The 23,739-nt window shown below is 43.7% G+C and overlaps 1 protein-coding gene across 4 annotated transcripts in view; it reads left to right on the forward strand.

Moving 5' to 3' along the window:
* MAP2K6 (mitogen-activated protein kinase kinase 6) overlaps nt 1-23,416 on the forward strand; it is a 126,066-nt gene extending 102,650 nt beyond the window's left edge. For 2 of the 4 annotated variants that reach the window (XM_045985371.1, XM_045985373.1), the window contains exons 11-12: nt 6,965-7,010; nt 13,089-23,416. In XM_045985371.1, the coding sequence (XP_045841327.1) occupies nt 6,965-7,010; nt 13,089-13,166 (124 nt within the window). In that variant the 3' untranslated portion in view covers nt 13,167-23,416. The remainder of the gene's footprint in view (nt 1-6,964; nt 7,011-13,088) is intronic. The other 2 variants (XM_045985372.1, XM_045985374.1) reach the window with 2 other exon arrangements.
* The last annotated feature ends 323 nt before the right edge of the window (nt 23,417-23,739 follow it).

A 23,739-nucleotide genomic window follows, 5' to 3' on the forward strand; every position in this document is an offset into this window, starting at 1 on the left:
ACAGCTTTTATTGGGAAACATGATGAGACAAAGCAACTGTGTGTTGTTTGTGAAACTAAGGCCTCTTGGACTTTTCGTTAGCACTGGTCCCTGGGGTCACCCCTGGTATTTTGCTCTGATGATGCATGAGGCTGGCCTACTGTTGGTTGTTTTTGTTTAATTTTTGGCCAAATGGCGAGAGAGAGGGGCTGGAGCCATGGGCTGGAGTACAGCGCGTTGTTGGGCGCCTCTGACGGGCACTACTTGTGGGCTTCTGAGGTGAGTCCTCCCCTCTGCTTTCCTTGGACAGATGTGCAGGATGGGGTGGGACACCGGTCCGGCTGAGAGGGGCTCATGATTTTGCCTTCTGGATTCAAGAACTTGTTTTTATTGTGTATTTGTTTTTTCTTTTTCCTTATCCTCAAGTGTTTAAAGGTCACAGAGGAAAAGGGGTGAGTCATCTTGGATAGTTGAGAGCAGTAGTTCTGAAGAGGAGTGGTAAAGGGGAAGGATCTCATCTAGGGAAGTCTTGTCAAACTCTCTTCCCGGTAACCTTTCCCCTGCCTGTTCCCCTCTCCCCAGGATTCTGGCTGGGTACTTCGGGGAACTGGGTAAGGACGCTGGTGTGAAAAGCTTGAGAAAGTGCAGCTGCCTGTTGAGAATTGCTAGTTTACTGCAACTGTGGTCAACGCTGGCTTTTGGTTTCCAGACCTCGAGAGAACTTCCCAAATGTAATGTCGCTTAGGCCACACCCTCAGAATTCTGACATCTTGGATCTGGGGAGGGTCCCCAATATCAGTATTTTTCAAAGGTTTTCAAATCATTCTACTATGCAGCTGGGGCGAGAACCCCTGATTTTGCCCTATGGTGTGTGGACCCAATATCAACAGCTTCCTTTTCAAAACCTGTTTTCCTTGTATAATTTGTTTTTGAAAAATGGTGCAATGACTTTTTTTGTTCACCAGCGTATTTTCCCTCTTCCTTAGAATTTCCCCCAAAGATTCAGAGCATTAAAGCTTTTTAGGGATATTTAGAAAGTGAAAACCTTGAGAAATAATGCTGATTTTAGCGTCCGTACATGTACGTACGTGGACAATCCAGAACGACCTGTGCCCCTGCTGTGCCCTCCCGACCACTGCTGACGCCTGAAGCGACCTCCGAGGCCTCCCTGTTCCCCTCTCATCTGCTGTCAATTTTTGTCCCAGCTACGGAGGTTCATTAATTTAAAACCTTTGAGCCGTAGATATTTTCTAGCTTTCCTGAAGCTGTTCCTTGCTATTAATTCCATTTCATTTTACTCATATTCATGTCAGCCAGTCTGGCTTGCTTATGGAGTTTACCCCCCCTCCCCCAAAAATACACACACACACACACACACACACACACACACACACAGAAACAAAACTCAAATCACCTAAACTTTGAAGTTTTACAAGAATAATTATTCAAACTTTCAGTGTATTTCCTGTAGAATCTGACATTTCAGAGTATCAATTGTGTAAAATAGCGAGTCGTTTTTGTTGGTGGGAGAATTGGAAAGAATAACAGAAGCATTAATTCTGGATTTAACAGCATTCTTAATGATCCTACCTTTGTTTTTTTTTTAAGAATACAGGCTCTCCTCTTTCAGATAGCAGATCAATAATAGCTTTTTGCCTCCCGTAAAGTACCACTAGTTATATTTTTGATACCCCCTTAGTATGAACTCTGTTTTGAAGCCCACTGAGTTGGAAATGTTGATTAAGGCTTCAGAAACACAGTGCTGATTCTTTAAAAGGATTTTTGTACTAGCTTATAGGTACATACCTGCTTCCAGGAGCAATGTCGTTATTTCGCTCGTTTTATTACTGACAGTTTTAAATTTGATCTGGAGCTGAGCGGGTGGAAAGGATGTGGAAGTGACTACCTAAGAACACCCTCTTCTATTTCTTGATGAAGAGATGGATCTCTTTTATAGCTGTTCCTCCGTTTTCCCATGTACACGGCCGGATTTGCAATACCTGTTCATGAGCAGATGCTTTTTGGAGGGATCTCCATGTGTTTTTCGTATTTCCATGGCACAGTCAGGCTCTGATCCTTCAAGACTTCTCAGAAAGCCCCTGTTTTTGTGGTTGAGTGGGGACAGGGGAGTACAGATTTGGAAAGGGAAAGGTGAATCCCAAATATTGAGATAGATGCATCCTGATGGTTTTATCTCCTACCTCTGTCTTTGGGCTGAGTGTGGAGCTAGAAGAGAAAGGTGGCATTACCCACAACCTTGGTCATCTGTCAGAACTTGTGACCTTTCCAGGGAGGTGTGCTAACTAAGCGTTTGATGACCACTTCTCCTCACCACCCCCCCACCCCCAGTGCTCCTTTACACTGTACGGCCTCATCCAGGGAGTCCACCTGGCTTTCGGTCTGCTCTGATCACTGCATGTGAGTTGACAGTCATCCCGGTCTGCTGGGGGAGTGGAAAGCACTAATAGGCTCTCAAGCTCAGACCCAGTTACCTCTAGAATCCGGAGCCCCAGCTGATGTGTGTGTGTGTGTGTGTGTGTGTGTGTGTGTGTGTGTGTGTGTTTTAGGTTTTATTTATTTATTTGGCAGAGACAGACACAGTGAGAGGGGACACAAGCAGGGGGAGCAGCAGAGGGAGAGGGAGAAGCAGGCTTCCTGCAGAGCAGGGAGCCCGATGTGGGGCTTGATCCCAGGACTCTGGGATCATGACCTGAGCCGAAGGCAGATGCTTAATGACTGAGCCACCCGGGAGCCCCTGACGTGTTCTTTTGTCCTAGCATCAGAGAGACAGCATCCTGGGCATGGGGATGGAGTAGGGGAGAGGGAGAATGGGGGCCGGGGATAGGAGAGGAAAGAAAGTTGAGGCATTTAAGCCCTATGGACTTAAAGGAAAAACCAGTGATGTTCTACCAATCCTTCCTTTCTGCACTTATTTTGAAATAGGACTATGGAATGACATTTCCTCCTCTTCCCCCCCCCCCATACACATGGTTTTCTTATCCTAGGGGTTTTAAAGCGTTCCTAGAGTAAGTGACGCTGTCCTTGAAGGCCTTGTTTTGGGATTCATAATTGAGAAGTCTCATAGAAAAGCCTTACATTCTAGTCCGACAGAGGGTGAACAAATGAGTATCTAAAAAGGAGAAAATGGAAGTGTGGCAGGCTTATCCTTCTCTCCAGAACCCCTTCCTGTAGGTGCACAGGCTTGGTGACTGAAGGAAGTTTCTGGAAAGCCAACTACGGAGTGCCCAAACAGCATGACTTCTTTTTTGCTTTTCCTTCAGGCTTATTTGAGAGGCTCAGTGCCTGGCTGACCAGCCTGATGGCATCTCGGAGTGTGTTGGAGGCCACCCCAGACCTTGAGACTGACTCAGAGGAACTACATAACACAGGCACAATCAAATACAGTTCTTGACTTGTTCAGGAAGAAAGAGTAAACAGAGGCACTGGATATTTATTTAGCTTATGACAAATGTACAGTCTTGAGAGGTATAATGTGTTTTTTTTTCTGTGGAAGCACCAAATAGCCCTTCTTGGAAACCATCAGGGGGAATTCAAATAGGCAGAAATCCTCTGGTCAGCACAAACTCCAAGCTAGCAATTCTCAAGGCAGCGTGAAGCCGTTTTTTAGTGTCGGCTACGGTCAGGAGCCGTGTGTTGTGGCATTTGGAAGAGGAATTAGAGCCCTTAGCTAATTGCACGCTTGAAAATGACAAGCCACTTGAAAATGCAAAAGTCTGACTCCAATCCAAAAAGAAATCGGTGTAGCTTTGAACGCCACGGTTGTTATTTTATCCTGAATTTCAAGCACTTCCTATCAAACGTGGAAAATTTGCTTTCCCCTCCCCTACAACCTTAGCCTGAGTATTTTGCTATTCTTAGCCTACGTTTTGAAGTGTTCTCAATTTAAAAGATTGAGAGAATGGGTTTTATCAGTTATAGTAATTCAATAAACAGCCTCAGATTGCTGTGTAGGTATTTTCCATGAGTGCGCCTCAATAGTGCTTGTGGTAAATTTTTGAGCCTTCTAATCAGAGGCCATAAATGAAGAACGCCTATCAGTTAGCAATCCACGAGGTTTCAGGAATCCGAAACATTTTCTGATGCATCAACTTGGGGTGCTTTCCCTACATTTTCTTTATACAGACTAAGAAAAAAAAACCCCCAAAACCAAAAAACAAAACCAAAAACCAAACTCCAAAAAACCAAAAAAACGAACTCCAGAGAAATTTTCTTAAACTGTTCCAGAAGTGAAAAGATAAGCTCTCCTGACTTAAAATGATCTCTCCTTAAAAAAAGGAAGTGCCTACATTCCTCAACCTGATGAGACCAGAGAGTCTTCTTTTATTACTGATGAAATAGAAGTTCAAAAATCAGCAACCATCACAAAGATCTCTGGTTGGTAAAAGGCACCAGTGTTCGAACATTTGAGCAAGAAGCCTCTGTTCCTGTCATCCCCTCGGTTCGGTTGCTGACCAGGGGAGGCTGGTCATGGTGGGGTGGATCATGGTCCTCAAGGAGGATGGATATTGGCAGAGTCCACGCCGGGTCCTGGTCTGAGGACTCCCTAAGGTGCCTGTCTAGGTAGAGACACCTGACATCAATCACGTGACTAGTGTGTGCGGACTTCAGGCAGCAAGTCTGTGTTTCTCACGATTGCCTCTAGCAAGTTAAATTGTCCAGATCCTGGAGAAGACTTTCTGGTTTTTGATTGGCTTTGAGAATTGGCCGAAAACTCGGGGCTTTTGTCCGTTAGCCTGTTTGTTTTCCTCACTGCGGTCTGTGTGCAAGTCCGCAGAGCTCCTGGGATCACATTTCTTCATGTCTGTTTCCTTCTAGGTGAACTAGCTCTTGAACTTAGAAAACTTCTGCTTGCCGGGGTTCAGGGAGAGAGAGCTGGTAGTGTTGAGAATGTGCGCAAATGCCAGACGAATCAGCCGGAGGTGCTTCTCTGTGAATTTCATTTCCGAGCAGGGCGTAGAAGGCAGCAAAATGGAGGAATATCCTCATCCACGTGGCCCACAGGGTTTGCAACGTCAGCATTTGTGACTTTGGGGACTGGATCATTCTTTGTGGTGGGCAGCGATGCTGTACCTTCTAGCCATATCCTGAGCCTCCCCCTCCAACCCCGTGGAGATGCTGGCGGACGTCACCAGTTGTATCGACAACCCGAGATGCCGCCAGGCATTGCCATATACCTCCTGGAGGGCAGAATCACCTGCAGCCGAGCAACCCCAATAAAACCCTATAGAACCTCAGGCCATAGATACTCGCGGGGTCCTACCTGTGACTTCCAAGGTCTCATTCATTTCACTCAGGCACACCTTCCCATTATCAATCTGACTTTGACAGTTGATAATTCCTCTTTCTAATTCGCTCTTATTTTTATCCTCAGTTGAGACGAAACTTTCTCTCATAGGTTGTCTGGTCACTGAGGTCACTAGGTCCTAGATCTGCCCTCAGTTCCAGGTTGAAAACTTCTCTCTTCACATCTCCTGTACCCTGTCTCAGGTTCCCTGGCTTCCACCCACAGCATTGCCTGGAGTAAACTGGTAGGCTGCTTTAAGTTGTTTTGGTTCAAAAGCTTGCTTTCTCTCTCTCTCTTTTTTCCTTCATATCGTTTTGTTTTATACCACACTTTCTCAAAACGTCTCACTCTCTTTTGGCTCGTACCTTGACCCCCCCCACCCTTCCTCATAATTATTAGCCCATGTTACACATACTAGGTCTCATCTGCTCAAAATGATCCATTGGCACAAATCCCAGCAACCCTAATGATCAGTCACATTTTGGTTTCTTCAATGCCAGGCTACGTTCCTTCCATCCATGTGGGGTTCAGTGGCCCAGTGGGCAGAGGGGTCTCTAGGTCGCCTTGCAACCACAGTTTTCAGAACCATCCTCCTCTCCATTCGGGGTTCCAACTCCCAAAAAACCACTTATTTTCTTTCTTTCTATTTTAAGGCCACGGGTGGATGCAGGGGTGGGCTGCGGATAGAGGCGAGGGGCTGGTCTCTTCTTACTGATGTTTTGTTACTGTTGCCTTTAGTATCAAATGTCCTTGAAACACTTGTGTCTACAGACAGTCCTGTAGACAGAATGGGAGTCACTTGACAGTCGCGCGTGACCACAAAGAATTTTTTTTTTTTTTAAGATTTATTTATTTATTTATTTGACAGAGAGAGAGATCACAAGTAGACAGAGAGGCAGGAAGAGAGAGAGAGAGGGAAGCAGGCTTGCTGCTGAGCAGAGAGCCCGATGCGGGACTCGATCCCAGGACCCCGAGATCATGACCCGAGCCGAAGGCAGCGGCCCAACCCACTGAGCCACCCAGGCGCCCCCACAAAGAATTTCTAAGAAGAATCATTGCGAAGTCACGGAGTGTGCTTTGTCTTTCATTAGCCAGGACGTTGTAAACAAGGAGCATTACTTTAGACATTTTATGGGGGGGAGGGTGTTGCTTCTATCTCAGGTGGGTTTGGTTAGGAATCTATAAAAGCAGATTATACATCAAGGGAACCAGAAGCAGGGAGAACCAGATATCAAAGATTGGAAAGAGAGAACATGTAGTATAAGAAACACCTACCAGTTTCTTTGCCAGTGGGAGTGGAAGAAGAGCTGTTTCGAAGGAAAGCCCATATGTGTTTTGGAATGTGATGGCTGTAGGTCAGAAAAGTTAGTTTGTATATCATTGGCAAAGTTTCAAAAAGAAAGTACACACACACACACACACACACACACACACACACACACACACGGACACAGATCCTGACCCCCATTCTTCCTATGAAGATATACCTAGAGTGATTTAAAACACAATTTTAGAAGTGTAACCAAAGAGGGGGTGTCAGGATAGGACATTCATGTACTCAATACATGTAAAAGCTGGTTCTGTTTAGTCTTCTGCAGATTCTGAAATCCTAGTCTCGTGAAAATACATGTGAAGATGCTTCCGAGATTTTAATGTATTTAATTTTTTTTTTTCTTTAAGCTTGAAGAAGAATTCCAAAGAACGGCCAACATATCCAGAACTTATGGTACGTATTGTTAGTGGCGTATACTGTCCAAACAACAGCTAGTAAAAGTAAAATGATTAAGACCTAAATGATAATCAAACAACCATCTTAGAAGAGCTGGTTCATTGAGACATTGGTGACCTGAAGTGAATTCAAGCAAAAAAAGAGTGTGTCCTAAATCCTCCTTTAGTGTGGCTGGGGGCAGGTCACCTTTCTTAGCAACTTTTTCCATGTTGGTAGTCTTGTCATCATATAGACTAAATGATGCCTATAAAATTTACATTTTCAAGTTCTCAAGATATCAAGAGTCATTAACTACTAATAGAAATGAGGAAAAGCATGCTTTAAAGGATTTCAGCAACGATGAAGACAAGTGCGAGGCGGCTCATCGGATACTTCTGATAAAATATTCAGGATTTGCTGGATGAGTTGCTTTTTGGTGGGTGTTTGGGGAGGAAAGACTGTTTTTTCCTTTTGGTTTTCATGTTAGTGAAAAAAGTAAGACCAAGCCTTATTAATTTGAGATATATTATGTCTGCTTTCACAGCTTACCATTTGTACTATCTGTGGAAAAAAAAAAAAAGGAGTGAAAATAAGACCTCAGGCGAGTTGTTTTAAAATAGTTTCTCTTAAATTGTGGTAACTGTCACTGTAAGGTAATTACAAATGATTCTTTAGCATAGATGGCAGGGGCGAAACTTGGAAACTTTATCGAGGTATATGTTGAAACACATTTTGGGGGGAAATATGATAAAATTCGGACTACTTACTAATTTGCATTAACCATCATTCCTTAGATTTGTTTCAATTGTCAAGGTTTTAATTTTAGCAGGGGAAGGGATAATTTTACTCAAGTAGAGGGAAGAGTAAATATTGACATTTCTTCCTGGAACACAGGTATCCAGCAGGCATTAAATACTTGCTTTTGTCCCACGCCAGACAAACAGTGCTTGGTGTTTAAGACTGAGGGCAGGGGCTACAAGTATAGGTTCCTGAGATCTTTTACCAAATGGTGTGGTGAGGTGGTTCTGACTTGGGAGAAGTGTGTGTTATATATTACCTACAAATATATAATTGGCCATTCATATATCTTCCTTGGAAAAATGTCTCTTGAGGTCCTTTACCCATTAAAATTTTTTTGTTTTGTTATTGAATTATGAGTATTTTAAAAACATATTTTGGATATGAACCTCTTATCAGATCTATGGTTTGCAAATATTTCCCCCCATTCTGTAGGTTAACATTTCATTTCACTGACCAGTTCTTTGGCTGCATGGACGCTTTTTAGTTTGATGTATTCCCCTTGATTTTTGCCAATAGTACACGAAAAGGGGCTCGTTGTCACAGTCATCAGGGAAATACAAATCAAAACCGCAATGAGACAGCACCTCATACCTGTCAGAATGGCCATCATCAAGGAGATAAGAGATAACAAGCACTGGCGTAGAGAATAAATGTAGAGAAAAGAGAACCCTTGTGCACTGTTGGTGGGAATGCAAATGGGTATAGACAATATGGAAAGCAGTATGGCGGGGTTCCTCAAAAAAATTAAAAATGGAAATCTATCATCCAGTCATCCCACTTCTGGGTTTATATCTGGAGGAGATGGAATCACTATCGTAAGGGGTATTTGGTTTGCATGTTCATGGCAGCATTATTTATAATAGCCAAGAAATAGAAACAATGGAAGTGTCTATCAGGGCATGAATGGATGAAGAAAATGTGGTACACACCTACACCGACAATGGAATATTATTCAGCCATAAAAAAGAAAGCCTGCCTTTGGCGACAATATGGATAGAACGTGTATAGCATGGCCTATAGTTAATAATATATCGCGTACTTGAAAGTTGCTAGGAGAGTAGATCTTAGAGGTTCTTATTACCGAGGAAGAATGGTAAGTGTATGAGGTGAAGGATGTGTTAGCTAACTGTATTGTGGTAATTATTTCATAATCTAGAAGTTTATCAAATAATCACGTGTGCCTAAACTTGCACAGTGTTCTATGTCAATTATATTTCAGTAAAGCTGGAGAAAAGAAGGGAGAGAGTACGCCTGGAGATTTCAAGCCAGGAAGAGTTACAGAAAGCCGATTCATACAATAAGGGATGGTCACAGCCAGTCACGTGGATTTTTGGTTCTGTTGGTGAAGCTTTGATTTAAGTTTCAACCATTATCCAATGGGGGGACAGTAAAGGAACACTAGAGAGAGTTTTAGAATAGACGGGGTGGTCTCCTTGGGCTCCCCATTGTCCCCTCTAAAAAGGTTCCCTGGGACTCAGCGTTCTGTTGGCTGTGTTTGACCAAGACCACAGTTGAGTGAGAAAAGATGAGTAATGTTTGAAAAAATCTCAGCGTACCACAGGTTTGGGTTGAACATTTCTTGCTGAATGTGTGTGTGTGTGTATATATATATATTTTTTTTTTCCCCCTCCCTGATTATATTTTTAATAGCCAATCAGGGGCCTTTTTAGTCCTGGCTACCCTTTCTGGGTATGCTTATGCAACCTGGAGCGCATTTAAAAATTAAATTCACATAAAGTTGCACAGACATGGAGTGATTTCTGGGGCATCTCAGGACGCCTGTACTCCTATAGTAAACTTGCCTCGTTTGTCCCTATTTTCAGATAAAAGAGCATTTTCTATATATTTAGGACTTTTTAAAAATGCAGAACATTTTTTTTTCCCCTTCCAAGTGAGCTCTTGTATCAGAGATTTCAATGGAGCACTCTTGAGGAATAAAAAAAATGCTGAGTTTCCGCGTAGTATACATGAGCAGCTGATGTTGAATTCCACTTTCCAGTATGTTCTAAGGCTGTGGTCTTTTATGGTCAGCATATTAACGTTACAAAGTCATGTGCACTTCCCTCCCCCGCCCCCCACTTCTTTTTACGACACTACTCTGTGTGGTACTGGAAATGGACTTGCCTTCTAAGGCTATAACTCCTCTCTGCTTTCCTGTGAAATTGAGGTTTTTAAGTGGAAAATCTGAGTCCAGACGCTTTGACTTTAGCATTGGGAAAACACATGTTGAGAGACGATTGTTTAAACGGTAGGAGTTGGTGAAGAAAGGGGAAAAAAAAATCCTTTTTCCAGGTGAAGGGCGGGATAATTAAGGCTCCAGCCCAGACGTGTACCTCTTATAGAAATCTCAACTGCTTCCCCTCTCCCCCGTCTCAGACTGAGGGGTGTATGTGATTTCACATCATCTCATTTGCTTGTTCTCCCAGACTCCCACGGGGGGACATGACTCAGTAGGATGTCTTCCTCTAGAGTGGGGACCAGCCAACTTTTTCTGTAAAGGGTTAGTAAATATTTTAGGCTTTGTGGGCTGCTATTTGACTCTGTGTGTGTGTGTGTGTGTGTGTGTGTGTGTGTGTGAGAGAGAGAGAGAGAGAGAGAGAGAGAGCAGCCATATTTAATACATAAACAGATGGTGTCCAAAAGCCTATATTTCACTTATAGGGAGTGGGCTACCCTTGGCCCCCGGACCGTTGATTGTTGACCCCTGTCCCAGAAGATAACCACCAGAAATGATAATCAGGTGATGCAAGTGATTGTCCAGGGAGGTGACTGTGTTCTTCAAATATCTGGGAAGCTCTAGATTGACTCACAGCGTTAAGCAAGGCTGACTGTACCCCTAGAAAATCATAGTCTAAACAGGTGACGTGTTATATAGAAGATACGGCGACCACTAGTGCTCGTGGCTTGCCCTGATGTTGCTGGTGGTGTGTTCTTGGATCTCTGTGTTTTCTCCAGGCACAACTGTTGGTAATGTCCTCCCTTCCTGTACCTGGTTTCTTTTCTGAGAAACCCAGCCTAGGGATGAATCCACGGTGCCTCATTTGCTCGCCTCCCGGTTGCTGGCTTTGCTATTCTTAGGCCATTGCTTATAGAGGGGACTGGGTTCCCTCCCAACCTTTTACAGCCTCAAAACCCACACAAGAAAGCGAGTCACACTTTCCATTTTGACCGGCCTGCCTGCTCTTCCCTCCCCCGAGCCCTCCACCCCTCACAGCCGTTGCACCGAGAAGAAAGTAAAAGATGCCTGCAGATTTTTTCTTAAAGACTTGAGGTCAGGTTATTTGATTCATTCACAGACTACGGCTCCATGCACTGAGCTAACAGCCACAGCAGAACCGGGGCGGGGGGTGGGGAGAGGGGGCAATGGGGCTGGGAGGCGTCGAAAGTAGTCACTGAGACAGTCTGAGGTTTGACATGTCCTGTTTAGATAGTAAAAATTTTAAGGACATTAAAAGATCACCAAATGTCAAGAGGATGTGGGAAAGCTAATGAGCATGGTGGTCAAGCCCTTGGTAAGTGTGCAGAGTAAGTGGTTAGTAATTAGAAGTAACACTGCAGTTTACTTGCACAGAGAGCTCAGGGCGAAGGTTCCTGCCTCTTCTGCAAATACGGTGGGCGTGAGGCTGTGAGCCAGCCCCCAACCTGTGTCTTCCAGATGGGCAAGAGCACAAAGCCTCTTTATCTTTTTTTTTTTTTTTGAGTCACGATACTTAACCAGTGACCACCTACCTACATTTGGGTTTGACTCCTTTGTTCCTTTCCCATGTGCATTATTTCCTAAAACTTCCACGGTGGGCATGGAACTGGGTGGGCATCCAGTTCCCCACAAAGCTGACTCACGTCGCCCTGTGCTGAAACCTACGGCTCAGGCAACACGGAGGTTAGAAACTAACATCCCCAATGGCAGAGAGAAACGGAGTGAGTCATCTACGTGTCTGCAGGCAAAACCTTTCCCATTTAGCTGCTCAGCCTCGTCGCTGAAAATAATGCCACCAGACAGTGAGGGAGGTGGCCGTGACTGGCTGGCCGGAGGGGGCTGCACGGCCCTGGGTTCTGTCGGAAGGAATTGCCCTTTTTGGTTTGCGGGTTTGATTCTGTTTCCACTGTGAGCTGTGGTTCGTGAGCTGATGTCGATCCTTTTAATTAGAGGTGTGAGGTTCCCGGGTGACAGCCGGGAATGTACTGTGACAAAATTGAGCCTTTCGGGGAGGGTTGTACTGGTGCAGAGAAGAATGTTTCGTTCTCTTCAGCACTGTTTTGGAATGTGTGGTCTCTTGGACCCACTATGCCTATGACTGCTAGTTCTGGTGTTTTTGTAAAGTTTGCTTAATCTGATCTCTGTGAATAGAGACCATTTCTTTCTTTCTTCTTTTTTTTTTCTTTTGCTTTCCTTTTTTTTTTTTTTTTTTTTTGTGGCTTTTCAATCTTTAATCTCCAAGTTGAATTTCCCTGCCCGTACCTAGAGTTTGGCACTGGACATTCTTTTCCAGCTGGATCAACTCTTCATCAAGAGAGACATAAGTCGTGGCTGTTGATATGGCTTGGACAGTGTTAAGTGCTTCAGTCCAACCAGCTCGCCAGCATCAAGGGAAAGCAATGCCTTGCCCATTTGCTGGGCTGTGGAATGGGATTCTCATGCTACCAGCCATTTCCTGAGAAACTGGCGTACATGAGTCTATGAGATTTCTCATTATTTTATTATATCAGTCTAAGATTTCTTTGTAGGGGACAGGGTGATCGGTAGATCACCATTTGGGCTTTCTTTGCCCAAATCCTTAGTTTTCAGCATAGATGGGATTTTTGTAGCCTAATTACAGGTTTATCTTGTAAAACAGTAGATTCTCTGTGGCAGAAGCAGATACCAGCCTGGGAGGGGTACAATAAAAGATAAAAGGTATCTTTAAAGTGTCCACATCAGGGGTGCCTGGGTGATCAGTGGATTAAAGCCTCTGCCTTCGTCTCAGGTCATGATCTCAGGGTCCTGGGATTGAGCCCCACATCGGGCTCTCTGCTCAGCAGGGAGCCTGCGTCCCCCTCTCTCTCTGCCTGCCTCTCTGCCTACTTGTGATCTCTCTCTCTCTCTCTGTCAAATAAATAAATAAAATATTAAAAAAAAAATAAAGTGTCCACATCACTAGACTTGTACTTGATTTGGGAAGAGGTAGCAAGCGTCCATTTTAAGCCCGAGAGGGGTCATTTGAATCTGCTTACCAAACACATCTGTGAAGTTGTGCGCATCTCCTATCTGGTCAGCGGCGAATATTAATACCTTGTGTTTTTTCTTTTCTTTCCCAGCAACATCCGTTTTTCACCCTACACGAATCCAAAGCAACAGACGTGGCATCTTTTGTAAAACTGATTCTTGGAGACTAAAGTACCACGGACTCGCTCGGTCGGCCCTCCTGTGGTTTGGTGGGTTTACGGGACAAAGCAGGTTCACTAAAACACCAATAGAAACTCATCTTTGAGATAATTTAATCCTGCCTCTCAAAAGGTTTTTTTTTTTTTTCTCCCCATTTTCTTTCTTTTTATCCCCCCAACCCAAGGGGGCTTGGGATCTCTAGCATAGAAGGGACTGTCTAGATGGATGAAATATGGCAAGGGCTTAGGACTTAAAAAGGTGATTAAATATTTAATGAGGTGTCATATGAGTCCTTAAGCTTCTCCGACTTCTCTTGTTCTTTACAAAACGAAAGCATTGGCCCTGGTCACAAGGTGCTACCGTAGTGATGAAATTGTAAGTAGATCTGTAGTGTGTCCCACTTGTTATTTTAATATTTATGTTTCAACGCTTGGTTGCAAAGGTTCCGTTTTATGCGAGGAGGGGGAGGCTATCTTGCAAAAGGCAAGGTTGGGCTGGCAATATTTATAGGGCTTTTATTTTGTAAGTTCAGTCGTGTCTGTGGTCCAGAAGAAATTATTTAATAGGCATCTTTAAGAGTATTATAACAATATCTACAAGGAGTTCTTCTCGTAACCTACCTGTTCCAGCTGTTGTGGCTGCTTGCCACGTCCTCGGATTTTTCTGCTCAACTCTGGGTCATAACCACAGTATTTCAGGTGAAGTGACGAGGTAGCCCAGTCATACCCTTTTCCTAATGTTGGAAAACATGAAATCACTTTGATCACATCTCAGAGTCACGGATTGGGTTCTCTTGGCATTTGTGGTATTGACGGAATGGGATTCGTGATGTGATTTTCTATCACCTATCTCTCCGTGTGTGTGTGTGTGTGTGTGTATCTGAGAGGTCTTAAGCTCTGCCAAGTGGCTTCTGTGAACATCTCTATCTAGTAAGGAGGACGTGTGTCAGTTCTGCGAGGAGCTGTCTTGTCAAACCACACAGAGAATCGGTGCCTTCTTCTGCTTCTGCCCCTCCTTACGATGTATACGCCCAGGGACTGACTCGGTGGCCATCCTTCACAAATCTTTTTCTTCTTTTTTTTTCTTGTTCGATAAAGAAGCCTTACTACTAATGGGAGGGCTACGGTGGAAGTTCTTTGAGAAGGTGAGGAGTTAATGGGGAGGGTTGAATTCGTTCCTTGGAATGGACTGCCAGATTTCCACAGCTTGAAGTAAGGCCATATTCTTCTCCAGCAGCACAGAGTAGGTCATTCTGCGGGAGGAGCCTTTTGGCTGGTCCCCTTGTGGGTCCCCGGCAGGTGGATAATGCAATGAAAGCCCCTTCTTGTGGCTAAATAGGCCCCGGGTTCTCTAGGTTCCTTGAGGAAAGGGGAATAAGGTGATACAGAGAGATACGGGGATCATCACAGGGAAAACAAAAAATACAGGGATAATAACCAGGAAACATTGCTTTTGGACATTGGGTTGATAAAAGGCTATTCTTGGAGGACAAGGATGGAGAATTCTCATTAAAATGGAAGAAGAGATCTCACTCTGTTGACAGATATGGGGATCATTACTCTCTAAAATCCTTCCTTCTTCCCCTTTTAGATTTTGAAGTGCTGTTACTTATTTTTCTGTGTCTGCGTTTTCCCCTTTACTTGACCTCTGTCTCGCTCATAGCTGTTGCCCCGAGTGAGTACCGTACTTCCATATACGTCTTTGTATCCAGTCCAAGACATACCTGTCTGACCTAACGTGGTTTCATCTTCTTGAAAGCTACCTCTGTCCTCATCTTTTTCCAGCTAGAAAGGTGTGTTATCCTCCTAATTAAGGCCAATCACTTTCCCACCCATCTTCCTAAATCTAGCTGTTTCTCTCTTTGAGATCAAGAGACATGAAACAAAACAAAACACAATTGTATTCCTTCCTTCCTTCATCCATCTTACGAAAAAAAAATCAAATAGTAGAAAAAAAATTGGAGGTCATTCCATGACAGCTTTTGGTGAAATACATAAAACAACTTTCTGCTCTGAGTCAGGTAACTCTCCCCTGCTGTTCAGTGCGGTTTCTGCTTAGAAATAGTCTTAACTGAGTGTGTTTGCCTGAGTGCACCTCTCCAGTGTGTGGGCCCAGGGCCTCCGCTTGCAAAACAATTATACGGAGGCGGCGGTGGAGTTTATCCGTGGTTCTCAGCCTCGCACACACTCGTATCACTGGGAGCTGGTGGACACGTGCAATCCCAAGGTTGGGGTTTCGATGGTCCAGGGTGGGGCCTGAGAATTGGTCTTTTTCACACTTTTTTTGTGATTCTGACGTACAGCATGGTTGAGGACACTGGTCTAGTACCTCCAAAAGAAAGAACTCACCTACAATTTCTCTAGAACATTGGCAGAGAGGAACAGGAGCCTTCTTTCTGTGTCCTCATCAATGGGGACATCTTCGCCACCGTCAGAGATGGTACATGCCCGGAATCCTGATTTGAAACTTGGGATACATTTTCCCCATAGAAATGATGGGCTCCGCGGTGATGAGCTGTCTTCTGTGCTAGAGTAGAATGACTTGATAGTCTTATGAGTCTAAATTCTAGAATTTGGGTTTTTGTTTTTTTTTTTTTGAGAACTGTTATAAGTTCTCAACTAATTTTACAATGAAGATGGAGGTAGGTGCACCAGCCATATTTAAGTTGATGCACGTTGGAAGTCTCTTACGTACACGCAGGTCCCTGGATCCTCTACCCTGACTCTGCGCGTTGTGTGTCCTTATTATTGTTTTCGTCTTTGCTTGCCTCTGGTCGGCTCGCTTTTTAATTGTGGTCCCACGTTCCTTTGTTGTTGACCACTCCTGCCACATCGGATGTCCTAGTTGGGGACACGAGATATTCATTAGCCTCAGCATTCGAGGAAGCCAGCACTGAGACTGAAGGGGGTCCTGGTTTCTCCGGGTGCACTGTATTTAGTGTCTTTGGAAAGTGATGACAAAGGAGACGGGGGATGGGGGCTAATGTTTTCATAGTTTTTAACATGAAAAATGCCTCCGTTGACCCACAGCTTTCATCAGCTCTGCTGAGAGAAACTCTTTCTTCCAAAGCTGTCTAACGAAACGCGTTATCTTCACCCCGAAAGGGAACTAGAAGCTTACTCCCTGACTTCCAGCCCCAAGGCTCGTTTTGGCCACGTGACTGCCTCCAACCTGGAAGGGAAGATTCATACATTCATGGAACTCACTGGCGTTGGTGGTCAGATCGAGTAAAATGAATTAAACCTCTCTTGTGCTGGGGATTTTGTCTTCTTAATGTCTGTCTAGGGCTCAGAGGGTGATTCGCTGGCTTAAAGCAATCTTCCGTTTGTATTGAATTAGCAAATAGAAGGTGTGGTTTTTTTTGGACCCCTGAACTTTTTACATATTCAGATGGAAAATCGCCAGAGTAAAATCTAGGGCAAAGACACTACCAAACAAACCCTATTAGAATAGGAAAAAAAAGAAAAAAGTATATTTTATTGTAGAAGGTCTGTGTTCCTCTAGTCTTAGGGGTGTGTGTGTGTGCGTGTGTTTTAGCACTGTTAAATATGCTGGCAGCTAAAGATACTCTTTGGTTTTCTTTGGCTTTAATTGGGGTACTCTGGATTTCTTTAGGAATCTGTTGAAAGCTAGGACCTTTTCCCTAGGAAAATGCACAGGGTACACGGAACACATAGTTTTGCAAACATTTTTTGGTTGAGGGAAGGGGAGGGAAGTCCAGTTTATAGACCCCGTAGGGTCAATAACCTTTCTCTGTAGAATGTGGACTGTGACATTCTAGACCAAGACTGGCAAACTTTTTCTGTAAAGGGCAGGTAGTAAATATCTTTGGCTTTGTGTCCCGTCAGCCTGTTACCATGACTCGGGTCCGCTGTTGTAGAGAATGGAGGTGTCCGTAAACAATACATGGCTCTGTGTCCCAGTTAGGCTTGATTTACAGAATCAGGCTATCGGCTGGATTTGGCCCACAGGCTGTGGTTTGCCAGCCCCCGTCCTGGACCATCAACCACAAAGCTCTGATGAACTCTGTCTACAGACTTTTTTCCATTTAGTGAGTATTGAGCGCAGCTGCTATTAGGACGTAGATTAGGATGATGGACATAGGAAATGAATTCGGGAAGGGGGGAGACTCTTCATCTTCTCTCAGGTAAGTATTCCTTGCCCGGGAAGCCAAGGGGACAGTTTTGCTCAGATGAGATTGAGTACCTGCTTTTTCCGTTTCTGTACGATCACCGGCATAACTTACTTCAACTTGGAAATAAAAGGCAGGCTTCTCCTAGATGTCAATGACATTCTTGTCTCTGAGTTTTGCATTTCGTTTCTCTCTGTGGTGTGATGCTTGTGCAGGGAGAATCATGAACCCAGACACCGATCGTTTGGTTTTCCTTTTCTCCCAACTGCATTAGGTTGTAAGAATTTGAGAGACCATAGGGCCCTCAGAAGTAGAAGGCAGGTAGAATTCTTAAAATCTTCCAATTCATCTACCTGGGCTCTTGGGCCATCTTTGAAGGAAGTAAGACAAAGTTTGGGGTCAAAAAACTTGTTTGCAGGCAGGCTCAGAGCTCTGGGCTCTCACTGTGACAGTAGACTTAGGCCCATCCCTTGGGTACTGTTCTCATTGTTGCTAAGTTTCTATCTTAAGGGGCCTAGGCAAAATGCCTCCTTCCTGACGGGATGATCTTGGGTTGCCAACCCTGGTTGAGTTTCTGGGCCGCCCCGTCTCTAGGGAAAGCTTTGCCTTCCCTATGGGACCAGAACAACTATAATTTGCTACACCTTCTGTGAGCGCTTATCCCCTCTTTGCTATAAGAGCCCGATACAAAGACCCGTCGGCCACCTAAGCTGCCCAGGTCTGCTTTCTTCTCCCAGAACAGCCCAACACATCTGACTTGGTCCTGTCGTGTCTTTATTATTCAGAAACGAGTTTTCTTCCTGCTGCATCATCAGGCAGACATGCTTTATACTTAGAAGGACCCTCAGAACCTCCTGGGGAGCATGGCTCAGTATTCGATCTGGCAGTTTACCTGAAAGAATGTTTTCTCTTCGCCTAGGGAAACAAAACCTGAATTCCAGAGCTTTCAAAATGAAATTATCTTTCTGGGGAAAGCACCTTGCCACCAAATGCATCCCTCACCACCCGTTGCTGGTGTTTGCAAAGAAGATAAGTCCTTTTGCCGAAGTTTTGAGAGTCACTGTTGACAGCTATGCAAATATAATTGTACCACTGTGGCTTTTCTAATGGAGTCATTAGGAATTAACACTTAATGTTGGGGTTTATCTTTTGGGCTCCTGACCCAAACTCCTTTTTCAAGCAAAATCTCTAAAAGCCTCTTTGTGCTGTGTGAGGTGAAGGGGGCTAGGCCCTTAATAGAACACAAAGCAAGGTCAAGGACTTTGTGGTAGGGATTTTTTTTTTTTAAGAAAAAAATATCACCTCTAACACAAACATGTGTTCATAGAATTCAAAAATATCCAACCTAGTTCCCACAGGACTGTCAGGATCTTGACATCATTCATATTGTTATTTGAACGATGACACTGAGCCCTTCGTCCTCAGGAGTTTGCAGTGAGATTTGGGGAGATTTGCACTGTGTTTCTGTCTTCGAGTTGTCAGTCTGGAAAGGTTCCTCTTCTGGCCATTCTTCGGGATACGTGCACGTTTTCCCCTGGGTCCACTTCTGCATTTCTGGGATTCAGGGGCTCTTTCGAGGAACGAGGCTAATGGGCTTCTGACTTGGAGATGGATTTCAGGGAGGGAATGTTTAGGCACTTACGTGCATCTTAATGTAGGAAACAGAACTTCCTAACTAGTCCCCAGAGTTTGTGGCTTTGACCAAGCCACCGGGTCTTTCCAGGTTCCCTTGATTGCATTTGCTTGTTATTCCTACATCAGGCCCACGTGCCCCGGGCCAACTGACCGCTCCCGTGGAAAGGAGTGGATCCAACCATTTTCATAGATCAAAGCTCAGACTCAACAATTTTGCCTTGGTTCGACTACCTCGATTCCATTGTTCCCAAATCTTGAAAATGTCAGGGATAGCTAAGAGAACTTTTAGCAGAACCCTCATTCAGATTATAAGACCTTATAAGAAAAGTTCTATCTGTCCTGTAAAGAAGGACTGCTGGGTTGGGTATCCGTTCCTCTGCAGTAATAGTAAGCTATTGGGGCGGAAATGAGCAATGAGCATCATTTGGTCACCACGAATATTCATTTATACCAGAATCCGCAAGCTATGTCCACAAAGCAAGTCAGGCCCCTGCCTTAGGAGACTGTCTGTAGACTCTGGACTTTATGGGTGAACAGTGTTGTGAAATTAGGTTTGGAGGCTGGGAGAAAAGATACACTCGAGGAGCGATGCTAAACCGGGGTCCCCACGGAAGAGTAAGCTGAAAGAAGAAGCTGACAGGCAGGTGTATCCCCACCTTCTTTTCAGTATTACTATGCATGTGATCTCCTCTGGAAAAACCCATCAAAAAGCTGAACATTAATTTTTTTTTCCTTAAAAATACTGAACTCTAAGGAGATCCAGAGAGTGGCATCGAATTGGATGCCAGAAAATTTTCTTGTTTTCCTAGTATTGCTGATTCTACCAAGTCACCAATTTAAACTGAAGACACCCAGAAAAAAAGATAAATGATTAGAGGCCTCACAGCATTTTGAGAGTAAACAACCCATTGGTCGGCTCCCCCCTGGGTAAAGAAATAGGAACACAAAACCAGGCACCTTCATGTTCTGATGGCTGACGTGGACAGAAAGGTGAACACCAAAGCTTATCTGATGTGCATACTGTCTCCAGAAGGTAGAGGACTGTGAATGTTCTGAGGAAAACACTACAGGTCTTCATCAGGAGAGGAGAATCGATAATCTTAAAACACAACACTCAGAGCTGGTTTGAATTTTCATAAGCAGTGGATTGTGTGACGAAAGTGTTTTTACTTTCTTCTGGTCTCAAATTGTCTGACCTAGTGTGTACTGGGGACTTGGGGAGAGAGGTGTCGAGGGCACAGAAGCGGTTTCCAGACTATGTTCCGTGGTACCCCTGGGGGTCTTTTGTTGCGAAGGGAAGGGGAAGACCATTTGATGAAGGATGAAGAGTGTGGTGCTCATCTGAAAATCCCATTAACCTCCAATCAAAGTATTTGGCTACCATTACTGTTCCCCTTGACTGGAAAGTCTGTGGCTATTAAAGGCTTGGGAACTTTGGTTGAAATGATTACTTGAAGACCTGCCAAAGAATCTGGGAAATTTTGTAGCCAACGGACATCTGCCCTGGCTTCTGCTACTTTCAGGATGCTAACAGGGCTTGGAGGCTGAAGGGCAAAAAGAGAGGGCCATTTATTTAAATGTTTAAGCAAGAATCCTTTGAAAGAGAATGCAAAAAAAAAAAAAAAAAATCAGTATGTGATGACCAGGCATGGAGACTCTTGAACTGCTTATTACAAATAACCTGATCTCAGTGGCAAGGAGGGGCGAGACTGGGCTCTTGAAGGGCCCAAGTTGCAAATTTCCATTTGCAAAGGCAGGAATTGCCATTTTTGTTTATTGACGTGTAGGAAAAAGTACAATTTTAGCACAGAGGAAGGGTCCTATCAGAGAGTCAAGCTAATGGTTACCTTCCTTGGGGTTCACAGGTGGAGAAAGGTAGTAGGAAACCAATACAGCCTTTGGAAGCTGACAACTGGTGTCTTATCTGTCATGAACAGAACACAAGGGAGTTCTTAGGCATTGTTTGAACCCCTTCAGGGGCCTTTTACACACATGTAGTCTGTGGTGGATTCTGATAATGGCACTTTAGCCATTCAACCAAATTTAACAGCTGGGGTTTTCCAGCAGCCATGTTAGACCTCTGTATATGTCCGAAAGTTACATTTGGCAATGCTTTGTGGAGTTCTTGGCCAATCTCTGTGTAAAAAAGCCACCTGAGGGGGCTCAATTAAGAAAACTCAGACAATTTATCTGTTATAATACCCCTGTGTTTAGTTTATCCTCTAGTCTCAAATTTATTTTCTGAGTGGAGTGATTTTCTATGTGAACCGAAATGATGTTTTCGTAAAATAACAGGTATTTTTAAAGGAAAGATGTCTTCTTTATGTAAGTAACTTCCATGATTGGAAGTTATTTCCTGCTGCACAGAATTATCACGTTTAAAGGTCATTTAAAGCTGAGAGATATTAGGGATGTAGTTCAAATCCTTTATTTAAAGACACAAAGATTTTTCTATATATTTTGTGAAAATCCTGATGGGATGCTGGACGTAACTTCTGTACAGAATTGAACTTTACAAGATTTTTAGTAAAATAGGTGAGTTGCCCCAGATTCCTTCGTGCTTTAGTTTCGTCTTGGAAAAATGCTGCTTCTGGTTATTCATCTGGTCTTGGTAAGGAAAAAACCCATACACCCCCCCCCCCCTTACATTTTGTGAATTTTATGATAGACCTTTTCTGTCTGTATATATGATTGTCCTCTGTGTTGCATCCCACATTTGTTGGTAAGCCATGTTTATTGTGAAGACAGCTGTTGGGCAAGTGGAACCATGCCTGGTCTTTACAATCCTTTGATGCTGAGAAAGAAGTAATTCCATATGATAGTTAGGAGGCCCTTCAATCTTTTCCTAATACCTGGCATATTATGAAAGGAGGTTTGAGAGGTTGTACATCCCTATCCTTCGAAACCCGTCTCCAACACTGTGTCTCTGGGGAGGGTGAACTAGCAGAATGACGGCCATTTTGTGAATTCCCTCATGGACTGAGTCCCCCCATCTTTCCTGCTATGTATTATGTGCTGCTAGCTTCTCCTGGTGGAAATCCTCTCTTCTTCATGGCTGGCACTGTTTTCTCTTCATCAGTGAGGCAGACTGAACTTTCCAGTATGGAATTCCTTAGAAGTTCATACAGACCCGTGAAGGATTTGGGTGGAATGTTTCCATGCCTATGAGGTGAATGTGAAATTGATGCTTTGTTCCTGGGAACTTTTTGCTTGTGAGCTGCAGAGGGAAGGGAGTCAGGAAGTATGTACATCATTCTTTTTCCCTATAAGGAAATGTGTGGACCTCCTCTCTTAGGCGAAACATTTCTCACCGTTGTCTGGGAAAGGGAAATTATGAATATCAATTGATAACTTCAGTCAAGCTCTAGGACTGTATTTAAAAATACCTGTTTTGAGGAGAAGCGTGCCTTTTGTGGTCTTTGCCATATTGGTTTTGGTGGCCACCATGCCTTTTTATTTTAGCTTAGTTTTCCTGTTATCTAAGTTGTGTGCATTGTTGATGTTGTTTTCTTTTGAACTACTGCTTATCGTAAATGGTGATGTTATCTCAAATTCCTGAAACCAAGGAAATAGCTAATGCACAGGACTTGGGGTAGATGAACCCATTCATGTTGATGTAGGTTAAGTTCTGAAAGAGTTAACAGAAATGTATTGAATTGAGGGATAATGTGGCTTTAAAGGTGCCGTGTTTGTTTTTAACATTTGGAGAAGCCACCTGTCCTACGTCCTTATTCTTGGGAAATTCATCTTTTCATGAAAATACCATTGGCGGGACATACTTAACAGCCTGGATGACTGGCCTCTTCTCAGTCAATCAATGAGGAATTCTAATAATTGCCAAAGGTGGGGGGTAATTTTGCCTTTCGTAGGTCATTCTACAGTGAAATTTCTGAACAACGGCATCATGTAAAAAGCATAACATTATAATTTCCCATCTCTTTTCTGATCTAAGAGCACAGTAGAGGAAGAGGAAAGTTCTGATGTGATACAAAATAGTTCATTGACTCTGTGTTTTTGACCAAGGAAATGGCTGAGATGTTGAATTAAGTGGTTGTTACATGGTTCATATGGTGACCTCAAAAGGAAAAGGAAATTGGGACATTCAGTCAAACTGGGACTCCTCTGTTGATGAGGAGCTTACACTTTGATTTCCTATCTCAGGATATTCTTCAGTTTCATACTGCTGCTGAGGAGGAAGGAGCGAGCCACAGACACTGTCACGGTCTCCGGATGTTTGTGCGTGTGTATGCAAAACTTCACACTGTGTGTGTTGTGTTCAATGTTGTGTCAATCTATGAACTGACTCAAACAACAATTTGAAGATAGAGAAGACAGGAATCATGGCAAAAGACACCCCTCCACCTCTTTTCGTCAGAGTGCTTGTTATGACTTTCATAGCTAGGCCAAATAACGTAACGTATTCAGGAGCAAGGTGTCCTTGAAAGAAATGGTGTGTTGATCTCATGAAGAAAATGTACAACCAATAAAAGACATTTAAAAAAGTGCAGTGAGTCTGTATATTAATTGAGTTGTTCGTGGAAATTCTTTGTTCTGGGGATGCTGTTTTGAGGTATAGAAACTCTGCAGGTAAAAGTTTGGCTTGAACCATTTATCCTCTTTTTGCTTTCCCATTTCTACCACCCCACTTCCCAAACAGAATGGAACAAAGCTTAACCGAACGAACAGTGTTGTGGTCTCGATGACTCGTCAGAAGCTCATTTCCTCTGTAATGACTTCAGACTCAATCTTCGGAATGTCCATATTCCTAGGTTAGATGTGGAAGCCAATGTCCCATTATTAACATCAGATGGTTTTCA

This window comes from Meles meles, chromosome 18 (assembly GCF_922984935.1).
Source record: "Meles meles chromosome 18, mMelMel3.1 paternal haplotype, whole genome shotgun sequence".
In the NCBI taxonomy this organism is placed as follows: domain Eukaryota; kingdom Metazoa; phylum Chordata; class Mammalia; order Carnivora; family Mustelidae; genus Meles; species Meles meles.